Source organism: Gordionus sp. m RMFG-2023, chromosome 4 (genome assembly GCF_954871325.1).
Source record: "Gordionus sp. m RMFG-2023 chromosome 4, tfGorSpeb1-WG-v2, whole genome shotgun sequence".
Classification (NCBI taxonomy): domain Eukaryota; kingdom Metazoa; phylum Nematomorpha; class Gordioida; order Chordodea; family Parachordodidae; genus Gordionus; species Gordionus sp. m RMFG-2023.
Window position 1 is genome coordinate 13,516,425 of NC_088778.1, and position 19,546 is coordinate 13,535,970.

General features: G+C 27.5%; 1 protein-coding gene across 1 annotated transcript in view; it reads left to right on the plus strand.

The window, feature by feature from the left end:
* Positions 1 to 18,067: 18,067 nt before the first annotated feature.
* LOC135927742 (eukaryotic translation initiation factor 3 subunit D-like) overlaps positions 18,068 to 19,546 on the plus strand; it is a 34,798-nt gene continuing 33,319 nt past the window's right edge. Inside the window, exons 1-3 of the mRNA XM_065463895.1 lie at positions 18,068 to 18,231; positions 18,272 to 18,317; positions 18,469 to 18,608. Of these exons, the coding sequence (XP_065319967.1) occupies positions 18,106 to 18,231; positions 18,272 to 18,317; positions 18,469 to 18,608 (312 nt within the window). The 5' untranslated portion in view covers positions 18,068 to 18,105. The remainder of the gene's footprint in view (positions 18,232 to 18,271; positions 18,318 to 18,468; positions 18,609 to 19,546) is intronic.

A 19,546-nucleotide genomic window follows, 5' to 3' on the forward strand; every position in this document is an offset into this window, starting at 1 on the left:
GTTCTAGAGTTATTGGTAGACAAAATAATAAAGAACTACGCTTGAAATGAACTCATCTGGAAGTTTATTTTGTTTTTTTTTATCTTATGTTTTATATCTATGTTTATTTTATTTTCACCCAGTTCTCCAAATGATATTTCTATCACCACTACCACAATCCCTATGCCACCTCCGTCTATTTTTTAACAAATATAAGCATTTAATTCCGTACTATCATTCACTTCACTAGGAGTTAATATAAATATTATTTTATCCGATTCTCTGAGAAACTTTCATGAATATTTAGAGGAATGTTCAAACTTGAACATACAGTACAGCCAATTTCATCAACTTTATTAATGGAAAAATATGCAGTAGTTTTGTCGTGGCCTTTATAACAATACTTACAACCGTTTTATGGTTGAGTTAACATTGTCTTTCATGATTCTATTTTAGAGGGGGATACCAATGCTGACATTGACAGAAATATCGTTTTGTGTTCTTCTTATACCAGTATACCAAGGCATAAGCATATTATCTTTATCAGGACGTAATATGTTTTGTACCCTGCTTTGTTAATCCGTCATTACTTTCATCTACAACCCTAAATGATATAAAATTATACATTCATTATTTCCTCTCCAGACGACCGCCCAGATTTATTTTGTCGCTTTTTCCATCAAAAATTAAAATGTCAATAAGGATTTGTTCTTAATTTTATATAATACATAATAATTAATCCTCATTATTTTTTTTAAAAATTATCCTAAATTTATATGTCAATAAAAAAAAATTTCTTAAAAAATATATAAATAATTTGCATATAAGTTTCATTAGTGTTTAATGGGATTTTTGTAATTTAAATAGATAGCATTTTTTTTTTACTTAACATAAAAATATATATATCCCTTATCAAATTCTTTGACAAATAATTTCGGAAATGCAAGACATACATTAAATTTATCTGAAAAACAACAATAACCCTATATAATAAACAACAATTTATTTTTTAGATACAGATTTTAATTGATCATATTACAAAAAAGAATAAGAGTCGGTTATTTTAATTTTATTTGTCATGATTCTCTAATAAGTGGTTGCCCTAGGCCTTCCCAGTTTCCCTTAATACGGAATATATGTTTTTTTGCTATATTAGACTAGTTGGTTAATCAGATATTTCCCGTTCATGTGATGATAAATCAATAAAAATTTAATTATCTCCGAGGCGGGAAAAAATTTTCAAAATTATAATGGGTAGAACTGAGCTTGGAACCTCAAAATTAATATTAGCTTGCACCTGACTTGGAAATATCTTTTACAAATTATTAAGGGTTGAGCTGGGCTTGATAAACTTTTTTAAAATTATAAGATCTTGGATGCTTCCTAATATCGTGAGCTTGAACCTGGCATGACATCTATCGTAAAAAATGAATAAAAATCTCATTTCCCGTCAATTTTGACGGGCTTTCTACTAGTTTATAAAAAAATCTAACGCATTCGCGTTCAACGTTCATTGACAAAAATCGAACGCGTTCACGTTCGTTCGAAATTTTTTGATAAATTTTTTTTTAAATTAAATTTAATAAAAATAAATGTCTTATATTTTTTAACACAATATAATAGCCATGTTAAAAAATAATATAGTTTTATTTTGATAATGTAATTCAATATAATATAGCGAATTAAAAGATCATTTTATTTATAAAAAATTCTTATTAATTTTTAATTAAATTGTTTTTCAAAATTTTCAATACGTCATTAGCTATACTAAAAATGCGCTCTACATGCCACACTCTGACAGCGTTTCGCATAGAGCTTCATGATTAACATTATCAAAAGCTCTACTAAAATCCATGAATGTGATTTAGGAAAGTATTTTGTATTTGCAACATTTCTGCATAATTATTTTCAGGGTTAATATTGGCTCTAGTATGTTTTTGTTTGGTCTGTACGCGTATATGTATTTGGGGAAAAGATGAAGTGTGGATGATATGATTTTATTTTTTAAGAGGACCATAAAAATCTTTGACAGGATGTGAGGATTACGGCTCAATAATAAATAAATTTTTGTGGGCCTTTGATTTTAGGGAAATTACATAAGATTTGTTCCATTCCACTGGAGTATTTATGTTTTCCCATATTTTATTGAAGGCTAATAGAAGGAAGATATTGACATAGGTGCGATTTTAGGTATTCAGCTGTGATATTATCCAGCCCCGGTGCTTTGTTTTTTCATAGTTTTTCAGTACATTTGATAATTTATTTATGGAAAAATTAGACGGGGGTGGGACGAGGTTTGTATTTATGTTTGTTGGTGTGGTTTCTTTCCGTGAGTCGAAGACCATCAATCAACATAATGCCATTTGTTTGTCCTGGTCAATGATTGCTTTTCCGTTTGCTAAAACTATAGAGGGGGTTTTCTAAAATTGCAAGGTTTACAGAAATATTTTAATTTTTTATAGGCATCATAAATCCCCTTTTCTTTCATATCTTTATCGATATCAATGGCTTTTTTTGAAATGTAAATCCGTCTTTCACTCCGCAATAATCTCTGTATGTTTTTCCATAAGTCGTTATTCGAGTCACTCTTCATTCTTAGTTGATTTATTTTTTCTAATGTCTCACTAGCAGGGTTGCCATGTCTCCCCTCATCAGCTAGAGACTCCCGCAATTCTTTAGTTTACACGCAGACATCTCTCCGCAAAACCGCAATTGGAAATATCCCGCAAAAATCTACCGCAATTTTTTAATTTCTCCCGCAATTTTTTTTAAAAAGTATTTTAACGTTTTTAATATATAAATAATAATTTTGAGAGACATTAATTGACTATTTTTCTATTTTTAAAATAAATTTTAATTTATTCGAAAAACATGTCTATTACGTTGTGCCGTACAAGTCTGGGTAATAATTTTATTTCAATCCAAATTTATATAATTTTATAATAATTTAGTAATAATCATAATAAAAAAAAAATTAATTAAAAACAAAAATAAAATAATTAAATAAAAATTAATTCAAAAAAATGAATTCAAAAAAGAAATGAATTGACAATTTACAATTTTCGCTTCCCTTTTATAGGGAAGCAATAATCATCACAAATAAACAATTAAACCCCATTATCATAATGACTTTACAATAATTAACTTTTATAAATCTAAAAATAAAATGTTAACGCGATTAAACTAAAACATAAAATTATAAAAATAACAATGACTCATCAATTTAACTAAAACATAAAATTATAAAAATAAAAATGACTCACAAATGCAATACATACTGACTTTACCAAAAATTAAATTTTACAAATCAAAGTCTCCATTTATGACAATGTCTAGTTTGTAAATTTCTTTCTATCCTGTTTCATTTTTATCCAATAATAAATCAACATCATTTCATTCATATAAGTCAGTACAGGGGAGTATATCAACATCGATTGCAATACAAAAATATTCCCAAAAATAATAAATAATACAGACGCTACATTTGCGGAAATCGTATACATCTATCATGTAGTTCAACATTCACAGAGCTATATCATCACAATGTGGGCCGAATCTTTTCTCATGATATTTAACAACTCCAATATAAGTGCAAACCTTACTTGTGGAAGAACAAAAATGAGCAAGGCTACAGGTGTTTTAGTACTTGAATCCTAGATGTCAATTTTAGACGATTTGAAAGATGGGCATCCATATACAATTCTAACAGAAGCATCTAATGAGGGAAATATTAAATATTTCCCTCGATCCTTCTCTATTTTAAAAATAATAAGAACATTTCAATAAAACTGTTAAAATTTTTTCCTCGGATAGTGAAAAATCCAACGATGTAGCTAGCCACATAATGGTAAATATAGCTGATTCAGGGTTATCAATGATTTCCATGTCAGTTTTCTGCGCTTATAATGCCTCTGTAAATTTTGGTCAAAACCAAAGTTACCGAATTGAGGCAGCACAATAATGAATTAATACCAATTGGCTGTATAGCTATATATTACATAATTCTTGCAAGAAGGCAATGAATGTACTATCTGTGGATGTCGAAATAATTGTGATGAAATGTTAACTAAATGAGTTATTGAATTAAAAGAGTTGAAGTTGTCTGACTTAGAATGGTGTTAGTTGTTGCGATATGTACCTATCAGGTGGTTATCATTAATACCTGTCATAGATAGAATTTTAAAATTTTACGAACCCTTAAATATTTCTTAAATAAAAATTTTAAAAGCTGTCCTAAAATTTTGGAAAATTTTAATGGCAGAAGCTTATTTGGGATAAGTTTCACATGTAGGAAATCTACTTCATGCAATTAATATTCAGTTGCAATCAGAATATTCTTTATTAAAAAAGATTTACAAAATCATGCTACAGCTCTGTTCATCTCTACAGTTAAAAATTGATAAAAAATTTTATGGCGCTATTGCTAAAAATATCTATATTATAATTTTCCGGTGTCCTCACTACGTTATCGCTACGTCATGTCATCGGTACATACTTATTTTTATTTTTTTATTGATTTTATTTTATTTTTTTTATAGAAAATATTTTTAGACAATACAACTCAAAATAAAGTTAGCCTTATATATATATTTTTTTTATACTCTTTTATATTATAGAATACATCTATTTTAGCTTCTGATAATGTCCCAACTATTTCTAGGGAGTTGAACTTAATATTGACTCCTCTTCAGGTTCATTGCATTTATATTCTTTATATTATTCTTTATATTATTCTTTGTTTTTATTTTAGATAACAAGCCCTGACTTACCCATATGTAATGATTGTACATGTGGTATATTGACTCCTCATCAAGTTCAATGTATTTATTTTTTTTATTTATTCTTTTGTTTCTATTTTAGATAACAAGCCATGTCCTAACCTCAGTTAATGATTGTACAGGTGGTGATTCCGTCATTAATAAAAGAAAAAGATGGCAGATCAATCAAAAAAAGAAACACACTAGGGATAGCGAGGACCTACAAAATAGAACATTGTCTTATTTATCAAGTATAATTTTTCTCAAAATTATATTGGGATTTTTTAATGTTAAATGTTAGTCTTATGTTATTATTTTTATAAAGTAATATATTTTACCTGTAGAATAATTGGTAAATTAGAGATTTACTCTTCATTAATTATAAATTTTGGGCTTGGTTTCAAAATTATTAGGGAAGGTGGGTTAGAGAAATTCTTTTTAAATATTAAGATCTTGGATTCTTTTTTCTTGAACCTATATTGGGATTTTTTAATGTTAAATGTTAGTCTTGGATGCTTGGATATTTTTTCCATGTTAAATGTTAGTCTTATGTTATTCTTTTTATAAAGTAATATATTTTACCTGTTGACTAATTGGTAAATCAGATATTTCCTCTTCATTAATTATATATTTAATATCTCTGGGCTTGATTTTAAAATTATTAGGGAAGGTGGGCTTGAGAAAATCTTTTTAAATATTAAGATCTTGGATGCTTGGATATTTTATCCAGTTTAACCTATATTGTGATTTTTATTATTAAATGTTCGTCTTGGATGCTTGGATATTTTTTCCAGATATTGTAGGATAGAACCTATATTAGGATTTTTTTTAATGTTAAATGTTAGTCTTATGTTATAAATTTAATATCTCTGGGCTTGATTTCAAAATTATTAGGGAAGGTGGGCTTGAGATATTCTTTTTAAATATTAATAACTTGGATGCTTGGAAATTTTATCCAGGTATTGTAGGCTTGAACCTATATTGGGATTTTTTAATGTTAATAGTCTTGGATGCTTGGATATTTTTTCCAGATATTGTAGGCTTGAACCTATATTGGATTTTTTAATGTTAAATGTTAGTCTTATTTAATATCTCTGGGCTTGGTTTCAAAATTATTAGGGAAGGTGGGTTAGATAAATTCTTTTTAAATATTAAGATCTTGGATGCTTTTTTCTTGAACCTATATTGGGATTTTTTAATGTTAAATGTTAGTCTTGGATGCTTGGATATTTTTTCCTTGTTAAATGTTAGTCTTATGTTATTCTTTTTATAAAGTAATATATTTTACCTGTTGACTAATTGGTAAATCAGATATTTCCTCTTCATTAATTATATATTTAATATCTCTGGGCTTGATTTTAAAATTATTAGGGAAGGTGGGCTTGAGAAAATCTTTTTAAATATTAAGATCTTGGATGCTTGGGTATTTTATCCAGTTTAACCTATATTGAGATTTTTATTATTAAATGTTCGTCTTGGATGCTTGAATATTTTTTCCAGATATTGTAGGGTAGAACCTATATTATGAATTTTTAATGTTAAATGTTAGTCTTATGTTATAAATTTAATATCTCTGGGCTTGATTTCAAAATTATTAGGGAAGGTGGGCTTGAGATATTCTTTTTAAATATTAATATCTTGGATGCTTGGATATTTTATCCAGATATTGTAGGCTTGAACCTATATTGGGATTTTTTAATGTTAAGGTTAGCCTTGGATGCTTAAATATTTTTTCCAGATATTGTAGGCTTGAACCTATATTGGGAGTTTTTAATGTTAAATGTTAGTCTTATTTAATATCTCTGGGCTTGGTTTCAAAATTATTAGGGAAGGTGGGTTAGAGAAATTCTTTTTAAATATTAAGATCTTGGATGCTTTTTTCTTGAGCCTATATTGGGATTTTTTAATATTAAATGTTAGTCTTGGATGCTTGGATATTTTTTCCATGTTAAATGTTAGTCTTATGTTATTCTTTTTATAAAGTAATATATTTTACCTGTTGACTAATTGGTAAATCAGATATTTCCTCTTCATTAATTATAAATTTAATATCTCTGGGGTTGATTTCAAAATTATTAGGGAAGGTGGGCTGAGAAAATCTTTTTAAATATTAAGATCTTGGATGCTTGGATATTTTATCCAGTTTAGCCTATATTGGGATTTTTATTATTAAATGTTCGTCTTGGATGCTTGGATATTTTTTCCAGATATTGTAGGGTAGAACCTATATTAGGATTTTTTAATGTTAAATGTTAGTCTTATGTTATAAATTTAATATCTCTGGGCTTGATTTCAAAATTATTAGGGAAGGTGGGCTTGAGAAAATCTTTTTAAATATTAAGATCTTGGATGCTTGGATCATTACATTTATCATGTTATTTTTTAACTTTTAGAATATCATAATAGACTTGATTAGTCCCCCAAAAATTTTATTTGATGATAGCCCTCCAACTTATTAGAAATATGCATCTAATATTTACCCTTCTACCGGTTTTACATTATTTTAATGTTTGTTTAATTTCAACAATAGTATATTTATATTTTTGCCTGATTTCTTTATTTGTCTAGGCATCCCTCACATTGCTACCAAACATGATAAATCTTTTATTAAAGATAAGCAAAGAAAAAAATGGCGATTCAACAACTGCCTTACCCATTCTAGAGTTACTGGTGGCCAAGATAATAAGGCACTGTGAACTCCTCTGGAGGTTTATTTTGTTTTTTTATCTAATGTTTTATATCTATATGTTTATTTTATACACCCAGTTGCCTCCAAATGATATTTCTATCACCACTACCACAATCCCTATGCCACCTCTGCCTAATTTTTAACAAATAAAAGCATTTAATTCCACTATCATTTACCTCATTAGGAGTTATTATAAATAATACTTTATCCGATTCCCTGAGGAACTTTCATTAATATTTAGAGAGATGTTCAAACGTGAATGTGTAGTGCGGCTAATTTCATTAACATTATTAATGGGAAAATATGCGGTAGTTTTGTCATGGCCTTTATAACAATACTTACGATCGTTTTATGGTTGAGTTGACAATGTCGTTCATGATTCTATTTTAGAGGGGGATACCAAAACTGACACTTTGGCAGAAATATCATTTTGCGTTGTTCTTTTACCAGTAGCCCAGGGCCTCAGCTTTATCAGGACGCAATGGGTGTTGTACACTGCTTTGGTAATTCGTCATTATTCATTACTTTCACCTACAACCCTAAATGGGATGATATTATACATTAATTTTTCCTTCTGCAGACGACTGAAAGGATTTTCTCTTCATTTTTCCAGACACACAGAGTAATAATTATTCCTCATCATTTTTTAAAAAAATTACCTAAATTTATATGGCAAGAAAAATAAATTTCTTAAAAAATATATAAATAAATTGCATATAAGTTTCACTAGTATTGAATGGCATTTTTGTAATTTAAATAAATAGCATTTTTTTGTACTTAACAAAAGATATAGATAGCCCTTATCAAATTTTTTGATAAAAGGAGTTAACCCACTAATTGGTAAATCCGAGATTTCCCCTTCATGTGTTGATAAATTATTTAAAAATTTAACTATCTCCGGGTTTGGGAAATAGTTTTGAAAATTAATATGGGATGGACTGGGCTTGAAAAATATTCCTCAATATTAATATTTGCTTGCACCTGACTTGGGAATATCTTATACAAATTATTATGGGCCAGGCTAGGAAAAAATTTTCAAAATTATTATGGGTTGAGCTAGGCTTGAGAAATTTTTTTATAAATTATAAGGTCTTGAACGCGTGGAATTTTTTTCCAAATATTATGAGCTTGGACCTGGCTTGAAATTTTTTAATGTTAAATGTTAGTCTTATGTAACCAGTAATATATTTACAAATAATTTTGGATTGGGTACAAGCTCATTTAAATATATTTTGACTCAAATAATAGTTTCCACTCTTAGTCCTAATGGGTTGGACTCAATGACATTGCTTGGACTTGACATAAATGGGGAGGGGGGGGTTTAAAAATTATATAAATTGGATATGATTTTTAAATAAAAGGTAACATCTTTCTTAAAAAAACGAATAAAATTCTCATTCTCCGTCATTTTTGACGGGCTATCTACTAATTATATTAAAATGTTCAAATAATACTCTAATTAATACATTTTTAAATGAAGCAGATATTTTTATTAAGACAATTTTAGAATATTTACAATCAAAATTTGATTTTAATAACTCTATTTACAAATGTATAAATATTATGACCTTGGAACAGAAACCATCAATTGATGGTTTTTATAATTTAATAAATATATTAAAATACCGAAAGACATTGATGTCTTGTTTGAGAAGATTGTCTCTATTTTTTATGATCGCCAAAATACATAAAGTTAGATGGCTAAAAGCAGAGGAGAAATGGGTAGAATTTTTTCGTAATAACGATTAATCCCCATGCTTGGAAAACGAGTATGTCTTCTCCCTCATTCTAATGCCTCATCCGAGCGCATTTTTAGCCTGATGAGGTCTGCCTGGAAAAAGGAGAGAAATCGGATTGCTTTAACAACATTAGAGGCCGAGCTAATGGTTAAACAAATATCTAATATGTCATGCCAGGAATTTTAAATATCTCAATAACGACGGTAAACATTTAGTTCTATTATTTAAAGCTCAAATAAAATATGATTAAGTTTTAGCAATGACGCCATAAAATTTATTGTCAATTTTTAATTGTTAAGATGAAAACATCTGCAGCATAATTTTGTGAATCTTTGTTAAGATTCTTCTGATTGAACTACACATTAACAGCATGTAGTAAATTTCTTACATGTGGAATCAGTCCTAAATATACCTCTGTCATTCATTATTGAAAAAAATTTTCAAAATGTTAGGACAGCATTTATAATTTTTATTTAAGAAATATTTTTTTAAAGGTTTATAAAATTTTAAAGTTCTATCGATGGCGGGTATTAGGAACATATCGCAACCTCCTTAATATCCCCTTGTACTAAAAATAAATTTTTTTGATTCCCCATTGAATGATTTTTTTTTTATAATTCTACTGATTAATATATAGATTTAATTTTATAATTTAAAAATTAATAAGTCTATTATTCTTAAATGAATACTATTTTAATTATTAGATTAGATTAATATTTATAAATTATATTTTCACTATGTCAGCTTGCAATCAAATTCTGTGTTAAAAATAAAATATTAATATCACTCACTAAATATTAATTTAGCATTAACAGTTGAAGCTTTATTGACTTTTATTATTTAAATTAAAATATAACCCTAATTAAATAAATATTAATTGAAAATTAACAAATTTAATATTGTAATTAGCTGAGTTCAAAATCACCAATCAACTATATTATTGATATTTAAACTTAATTACCATGCCTCTTCTTAAAATTATTTTCAAGGTCCAAATCCAAATAAGTTAAGAGATTTATTTATAAAAAGTAAGTAAACATATAGTTTATAATTCTATATTAGATATAATTGGTTATAAAGGATTAGGTTAAATATCACTTTTACAGACGTATTTGACAGTTATATAATATATTACAGTTAATATTTTAATAAATTTTACTAATAAATGCTTTTGATAATAGATATTAGTAATAAATTGATTTCATAATATTTAACGCCATCTATTTATTGGATATATTTTTAAAAATTTAACATCTTATTATTTATCTCAGAATGAATGTAATAAATTAGATAACTTTTCTTCTCTTTTTTACGTGTTTTTAGGAAAGCTATTTTTTTCTTATTTAAAAAACAGTTTTGAGTTAAATTTTTAATACTAGTATATTTTTGATATTATTATAAATACTACTATTTTAAGATATAATATACCAACTAGTGGTGGTGCGACAATAAAATATAAAATTTTAATTAATTTCTTTTAATATCATATCACTCTGGTTCTTATTTTATAGTTACAAAATGTTTATTTCTAATATGGCATCCATGTCTTGTAATAAGGCTTCAATACATTTGCATAATTTCTTCTAATGATTTTTAGTGTTTTTGTTTTATCAATTTATCTAGCATAATAAATTCTGATATAAGTTAATATAGTGAGTGCCATGGCTATGACTGCTAATTAACCAGCATCTAATATATGTGTGGCTATGTAATTTAAAATTGTTATTACAGCTGCTGAGAGCATATGATTGCATATTTTATAAGCAATAATGGTCAACTGTGTAGTTGTTTATATATCATTAAAAATGGAAGATAATCTATTAGAAATTTAATATCTCACATTTTTTTCTCAATTACTTATCCAGCTTCCATTATATCATTTAAGAGGAAGCTCTAACCACCATATAGTTTTATGATTTGTATTGGTCGTTTATATTCTCTTCTCCAAGAATTGTTGATTATGTTGGGCCTATAAATTTTTCCTTATTAGTGTATTCTATAAAACATTGTCTAAAAATGGTAACAGAGTGTTATATTAGTTTCTTCACCTTTTGTCAATGTAAGTTGCTAATTTTATAATATATAGTTTTTAAAAACCATTATCAATTGAGGCATATGTATGAATTAATTAACCTTTTTTATCATGTAATTCTTTAGACGCAAAATTTATATTAGCAATCGAAAATTTTTTTTGAGCCCCATGAGATTGTAAAGGCTTGCGACGCCCCTGAGTTTATTTATTAGGTATGCTATCCGACCAGATTGTGCTACCCGAGCAAAATATTTTATAATCATTAAAGTTTGCAGTGTTATTTCCTGGACATGAGGTTTCTTGATTACCTATAATGTCTACTTTCACCACTTCTAACCTTAAGAGAACGCTAGTTTGTTTTTCATTCCATTTATATTAAGGAACGCAATTTGTAACTTGCATGTAAATTTGTTCTCCATTTGCTTTTACTAATTTGAATCCAATAAGATTTTATAAAGATCCAGGTAATGTTAGAAAGAATTTTATGGCAGATTAAATATTTGAAAAAAAGTTATAGTAAAGGAAATTTTAATTTAAAAGAATTTGAAATATGTAAAAGGAACAGCTGATTAAAAAATATAGGACTTTTTTCTTAAAAAATTCTGATGAATATTAAATTTTTCAAATAAATAAAAATACGAACGTTATATAACGCGTTTGTCGAAAAAAAGGAACACGTTCACGTTCAAAGTTCGTCAAAAATAAAAGGAATGCCGTTCATATTTTTTTCAAAAAAACGAACTTCGTTTGAACGCGCTCGTTTACAACACTACAAATTTCCAATTTTGCACTGGGAATTTCATCATGATAAATTGATCTTTCTGTAAAATTCTTATCAGATATGATTGTTAGAGTTTTTAGGAAATTATTATTATATTTTTTTTAAATTTTGCGCATTTTTTTAATTGTCATGGAACTTTCTGATAAAACTAACCAGATGGCAACTACTCTGATATTTTCTTCACTATCTATTATGCCAAAGTAAAGACTGGCAAGTTGTAAGAATTTAGATTATATATTGCAAAATTAGGACAACATCAGGATATCTAGAATAATTACTTTGCATTTTCTTAGTTTGATAATAAAATGCTTTAACTATGTAATTTTCTTCAAATAGTTTGACAATATTTGTGATGTCCAACTTTATTGTTTTGATTAGGTCTTCCATATCATTGATGCTTGATGGTTTTTCATATATTTATGTTTCAGATTATATAAATTCCTTTTAGTTATATTTAAAAAATTTTTTCATCTCTTGATGTATCAAGGTAAGATTTCCATCATATTTAAGAGCTTGGTGAATTATCGTTTTTTAATCACCATTAAATTGTCTGTTATCTATATTTAAAAATAATAAAACTCTATAATGATTATGTATATCATATATATGGATACATTTTAGGTATGATCCAGCTAACCTTTTGATTTGGAGGGTGTGACTTTGCCCTCATAGCATTGGTAATAAACTCGTTCATATATTATTGTAGACTTAAATATTGGGTCTTTTGGAACGGTATATTGGATAATTTGTAGTTTTACTAATTTCGTATTTATGTAGCCATTCTTTTAAATGATGAATATCTAACATTTACTACAAAAAGTATGTAATAAATAATATATATTAACTTTTACCTGCAAGAGTAGTATCTATTTCATTTCCAGTAGGGCATAATTCAATTCCAGTAGAATCTAATTCAATAGCTGGGCTTAATTCGATTATAGCAGGGTCGAATACCTTATTATTTACGATAATATGGTTAAAAAAAGAGTATTAATTAATAATTTATGAGAAAAAAACATTATCAAAAATTTATTTACATAAATAAAAAAATAATTTTTTAAAAATAAATAAATATTGTAATGGTGAAAAAAAAAATCACATGCGTTCTTTAAAAAAGGAAAATTTTACGATTTTAAATCAGTCATAGTGGCAAGTAACAATAGCCTTTATTTTACATTAAAATCGTTATGATCCATTAGAAAAATACTCAAAAATAAATAATATTATTAAATTATTTTTGTTGATCGTCCAGATTTTTTTCTATAAAAATTTTAAGGACTTTTAAATATAATTATATATTATCTAATATATTAAATAAAATATGTTAAAAATATTTTGGACATTTTAAATTTTAAAGCATAATGCGCACTTCAATACACATTTCCGAATGACCTTTAAAAAGATGAAAAAAACCATGGGATATCATTAGTGGTACTTGTTATAAGAGGTAAATTTGTAAGAGTTCAACATTAATTATCTTCTAAGAAAGTTATATTATATGTACAACATTATACAAATTGTACGATAAAATCTTTTATTATATTCAGATAAAATTAAAAAAACATAAATAATAAGTTTACCAAAATACAGATAATAAAATATTTTCTTATTCTATGGGTACTTCACATTTATTTTTTCAACTAAATCAGTGTTACTGCAAGATGGCCCGGTAAGAGCTAATGGTAAGAGCTGGCCGTCTTTATAATGATTTTTTATAATGACGACCCTCACTGTACCAACACTGTGATACCGGAGATTGGGGTCTTTTGAATCGATTTTGATTTATATTTGTATAAATGTGTGTATAAAAAAAATATAAAACAATAAATATATTTAAAATTAGCACTATTAAAGAAATAATGCAATTTAATATTATTTATAATTAGACATGTGCGCCGACAGCATTTTCAGCGGCGGCGTTTCTTTTTTTAAAAATGATCGGCTGGCGGCGGCGAATCGATTTAGACGCCGACACAAAAATCGGCGGCGGCGCGGCGGCATAAAATATTTTTCTAACATAAATTTTTTAAATTAAATTTATAAATTAATTGGAAACACTTTTAAAATAAAATTTATACTTTATTATGTTTATAACTATAATTTAATGATTTTATTAAGTTATAATTATCATGAATAAATATTATTTTATTAAGATTTAAAGGACATAATAATGAACTTTTAGAGTTCAGAGTGAGCCCAGCTATAGAAAATGCACGCTCGCTGGGTGTGATCGTAGCTGGAACGCCCAGGACTTTTCTAGCTAATATTGAAAGTTTAGGAAGATCCAATGCTCTTATCTTCCAAAAATCTAAGACATCTTTTATCTCCAAATTATAAGGCGAAAATAATGAATAACACTCTTTTTCTAAACTAGTTAAATAGTGTTGTTGTTCCAGGTTATTGTTTTGAATAGATGAATGTTTCGTAGCCAATGACTTATGATAATCGAGTTTTGAAGCAACTTCCGTCGTTTCACATTCGTTTAATTCGTCCGTGTAAGGCCGTAGAGAGGTGGTAGCGTGTTGACATAAAAATTCAACCGAGTAATATTTTTTTCCTTTAAATATTCATTTACTATGTTTAATGATTGAAAACGAGGATCCAAATGTGCTCCTAACATCTAAGTAAAAAAAATAAAAGAAAAATACCTGAAGATCGGTTATTGGAAATCTATGATCAAATTTAGTAAGCATATTTTGTTTAAGGGATGCTATTGGTGGACTATCATATTCTTTTACAATTAAATGATTTTTAATTTCACTACGAAATAATAAGGCTAAATTTATAGTAACTCCTTTTTGGACAGATAAAAATTCAACAGTTTTTTTGAAGGTTTTAAGAAAATTTAAAAGTTCATGCACCAAGTCCCAATCTGAGTTAAATAATTTGAGATCCGGTTTCTCCATTCTATTTAATAGAATATTTATAGGATTTTTGTTATTGCCAGTCACACTTTCCAGCATTATTGAAATACTATGCCAACGTGTAGGCACATTTAATTTTAAGGTTTTATGTTTTTTCTCATATGATTTTTGATTTTCACTATCATTATCAAACCCCAAACGATCTTCATAAAAAGGATCATTATCATCCAAATCTAAAATATCCTATGTATATGATATCGATTCAAAACATTTTCTATTTTCAATATTGTTTATATTTTCAAAATCCGCTGTTTTGAATCTTAAGGCAACTATAACTTCTCTCACTTTTTTAATAAAATTTCTATTTTATTAACGTTTTTATTCCATCGACTGTCACTAGATTATGTAATCCATGCCCCAAACATAATGTGGTCATATATTCTATTTATTAACGTTTTTATTCCATCGACTGTCACTAGATTATGTAATCCATGCCCCAAACATAAATGATGGTCATATTTTCCTAGACGAACACTTTTCTTTACATTGGGTTCTGCATCCGTAACCATTTGAATTTTCTTGGACCCTAAATCAAATTCATTTTCAACTTTTTCTATTTCGGAAAGAATAGTTTCAGTGGTATGTTTTTGAGTGACATGATGTGTGGTCAATGTTTATTATACAATATTAAAATTATTATCTATTTCGTGAAATGTAAAGGTGATATAATTTCGCTGTCTATATTTGTCGGTCCACATATCAAAAGTTATAGCACAAAATTTAGGACCTATATTAATTTGTTGGCATATGTATGCTTTCATTGATAAATACACACTCCGGCTAAGTGTAGTTCTATCAATTCTTTGGCATCTGAAATAATGTTATATTTCTACATAATAAAAATTTAATAATAAAAATATTATGCCATAAAAAATTTTAAATGTGGGATGTTATAAAATAATTAAATATCTTAACAAATAAAAATTAAGATTGCTCTATAAAAAATTATAATGATTTTACATATAACCTTTAGAAAATCTTGCATTCCAGTATTATTTATAGAAGAGAATGGCATTAAATCCTTGAAACACATGAGAACATAATTCCTTACCAGAATCCATTTTTTTATCTTTTATAGGGTCAGTTGTATCTTTTACAATGGGTTTGAAAAATAACTTTAAATTTTGTTTAGATATTTCTTCTTTACATGATAAATCATGTTTGTCAAGTAAATGTTTTATTATATTTGATGTGCTGATATTTTTTGAAAAAGATTTGATTGGATAACTAATTAAAAAATTTACAAATATTTTTAAAATAATCAAAAAATTTACTCTGAAAATGAAGAATTATTTTTATCCTCACCATCTTTATCAAGTGCTATTTGCAAGCATATATTACAAAAGACTTTATCTGTAGCAACACTGGTTCTCTTATTATTTGTGTCAGTTTTTAATATTAAGGATCCAAAATGTTTCTATGCAAAAGAAGGCTTTACTTGCAAGGATATACTATATTTTGTTGCAGGGTATTGCAATGCTGCATCCATTATAATTGTTTTAGTCCTGGTATTTTTATATATGTTATAATGGCAACAAAATAAAAGTCATTAATTAAAATTTCCTATTATGATAAAAAATAAATTTTATATAACGAGTTGTAAATTATTTGAAGCATCAAAATAAAAGAATAAAATATAGAATTACCTTTTCAAATTTAATGTCCTATCTAGCACTTTGGTCACAAACCTGCCCAAAGTGAGCGAATATGGATTGTTACAAATCAAATTTATAGCAAATAATATTTATTAATTTTAAAAAATAAACTCGCATTTTTTAATAATTCAAAAAATATTTAATATTTTTCTTATAATTACAATTCATAAATAATATATAAATAAATAAATAATAAAAAATATGTATCACGCCGCCACGCCGCCGAATTTTTACATCGGCGGCGGCGTGTTGAGCGCCGTCAATTTTTTGACGCGCAACTTCGGCGTGGTCAAAATCATCGGCTGCGGCGCATTTGACCGGCGGCGCACATGTCTATTTATAATCAATGTATGGAACAGGGTCAGTCGATTCATATTAAGAGACATAATTATAAAATAAATTTTGGAATTTTTATGAACAAGATTCTTAGCATTTTTAATAAAATATTTGTGAATTAAACCAATAGGATTATAATATCTGGTAAAATATACAATATATTAAAAATCATAAAGTAAATCAAAACCATTCCGCACAAAAATAATACATGTAAAGAGGAATTTGGGTGGGAGAGGCGGTAAGGGTAAGCGAAAAAATTATGGGTTCTTGTAAATTATTAGGAATACTTGCTTGTATGTTCGGCTTCTCCAACGTCATTTTTCTAAGCTGTTGTCATTAACTAGAATTCTCATCCGTTGGCTAGGTCCGCTACGTTTATAGTTCAACACTTTTCCGACTCGTTTAAAAACATGAATCAAGAAGTCTACGAGGTGTGCGAATCTCGGGGTAAAATTTTTTTGGAAACCATGAGGTTCAAAAAAGGAAAGGATTTTTTTTACGTGGTCCGAAGAAAGATACCGATTTCGGGCCGGGGGGTGGGGTGTCAGGTCTATTCTGCCGTAATCGGAGAATTTGCAATGCGTGGAAAAAGTAAGCACTTGTAGGGACCCGGAAGATAGTGAACTACCTTAGCAGGATGCTATAAGAAATTCTTGTGGAGGTCCGAAACAATTCTAACGTGCAAATCGATCGTAAAACCTGGGTATAGGGGCGAAAGATTAATTGAACTCTTTCTATTTGCTGGTGTTCTTCGAAGATTTGCTCAGAATAGCTGGCATTCAGTATAAAGCAGTTTTATCCGGTATAGCGAATAAATAAGAGGTCTAAGGATCGAAACGATCTCGACCCATTCTCAAACTTTAAATGGGTAAAAAGCTCGCATTATTCGACTGGATGTAGGTGATTGAGTGCGAACGCCTAGTGGGGTTTCCATATGAACAACAGTTGCACATGGTCAGTTGACCCTATCAAGGAGAAATTCGTTGTGAAGCGATCATATTTTCGCCCTTCACTTGGCGATAAGGAATCGGGTCAATATTCCTGAAATTAATTTGGTTAGCATCAAAAGTGAAGTGAGGTTAAGGGCAGCAACACAAACTGACTCGATGACGTTTTCGAAGACCCCCGGAAGAATTTTCTTTGACTAGTCACTTATAATACCTTTTATAGTTCGCCTATTCATTTCCACATAAAATTCTGCTGAAATTTTGATATGGCGTATAAATTAGAATTCCCAGATGTTTCGCATAATCCAGATGGATGGGGTCCTAAGGTTACATCGGACAAATTTAAAGATATTCCTTATCAACCATTTTCTAAAGCTGATCGAATTGGGAAGGTAACTTATTTCTTGAAATAAAATTATAAATCATGTTTAGATAGCTGATTGGATGAATATGCTTTATCACGACAAAAAATATACAAGTTTTATACAATTTTAAGGAAATTTTTATTATATCACTTTTAATATTAATATATTTGAATTTAATTTTTTTCAAACATTTGTAGAAACAAAAGTTATTATTTTTTAATCCTTTTTATTAAAATTAATATATTCTATTTTTATGATGATAAGATAAATATGCTTCACAATATGGAACTGGCACACAATATTCCTATTATCACGAAGACGAGGAGAGTGGGTTTCACTTAGTTGATACTGCCAAAATTCCTAAACCAGCTTATCAAAGGATATCTAAATACCGCTTTAACCAGGTATTGCTTGATTTTACAATTGGTAAGCATGTAAGGTGAAAATGATCTATTAAGATTTTTGAAGGTTTTACTTTTGCTGCTAAACTATTATGTTTGGCCTAACCACTAAAATTACTTTGTATGAGTTACTCAACCAAGTTCTTTAGCAAAGAAAAAAAGAAAAAATTATATTAAACTTTTACTTACATATTTATAAAAAAATTAAATAGAATTTGAAAGCATGCATGAAAAATTTTATAAACAATGCAACTCATGTGGTAATGAATCATTTAACAATTTGCTTTAACTTTAGTAATTTAGAAGATGCTATAAGAGTGAAATTGGACCATTTTTACCAGATTATAACCTAAGAACATATAGTATCTCCTTCCCAATTTTTTAATATTGGACAAAAATTTATATAAAAGATTTTATATTCATTTTTGGTGTTTAATTTCCAGTAATTTTCCATAATATTTTTTCATTGATTAAATTTATATATAATAAAGTACTATTATCAATGTTCCTAGATCTCTCTATTTTGGAGTAATTTCCTGATTTTTTACTTTCATTTATGCCAAAACATGCATCTATTGATTTATACTTTCTCACAATTTTTTATGATCTTTTCCAATTTTCCTAAAATTTTTTAAAATATAAAATAATCAGAAATTACTTAAACGTAAACTTATGCTATTTTTTATTTTAATTTCATCATACATTTAAAAAGGCATCTTGTTTATGTTTTTTTTATCCATATTTTGAGATTTTTCCCAATCCCCAAAACTTTCTAATTTATAATGTAATAATAATATTTAATACCTTTTTAATTTTAAAATAAATTATTATGATAAATTATATAATAATTACTTCCTCTCATTCTGATGATGAAAATAATTCTTCTGTAGATGTGAAGTAAGCAATTTATTATTTAAAATTTTAATAGTTTGATATAACCT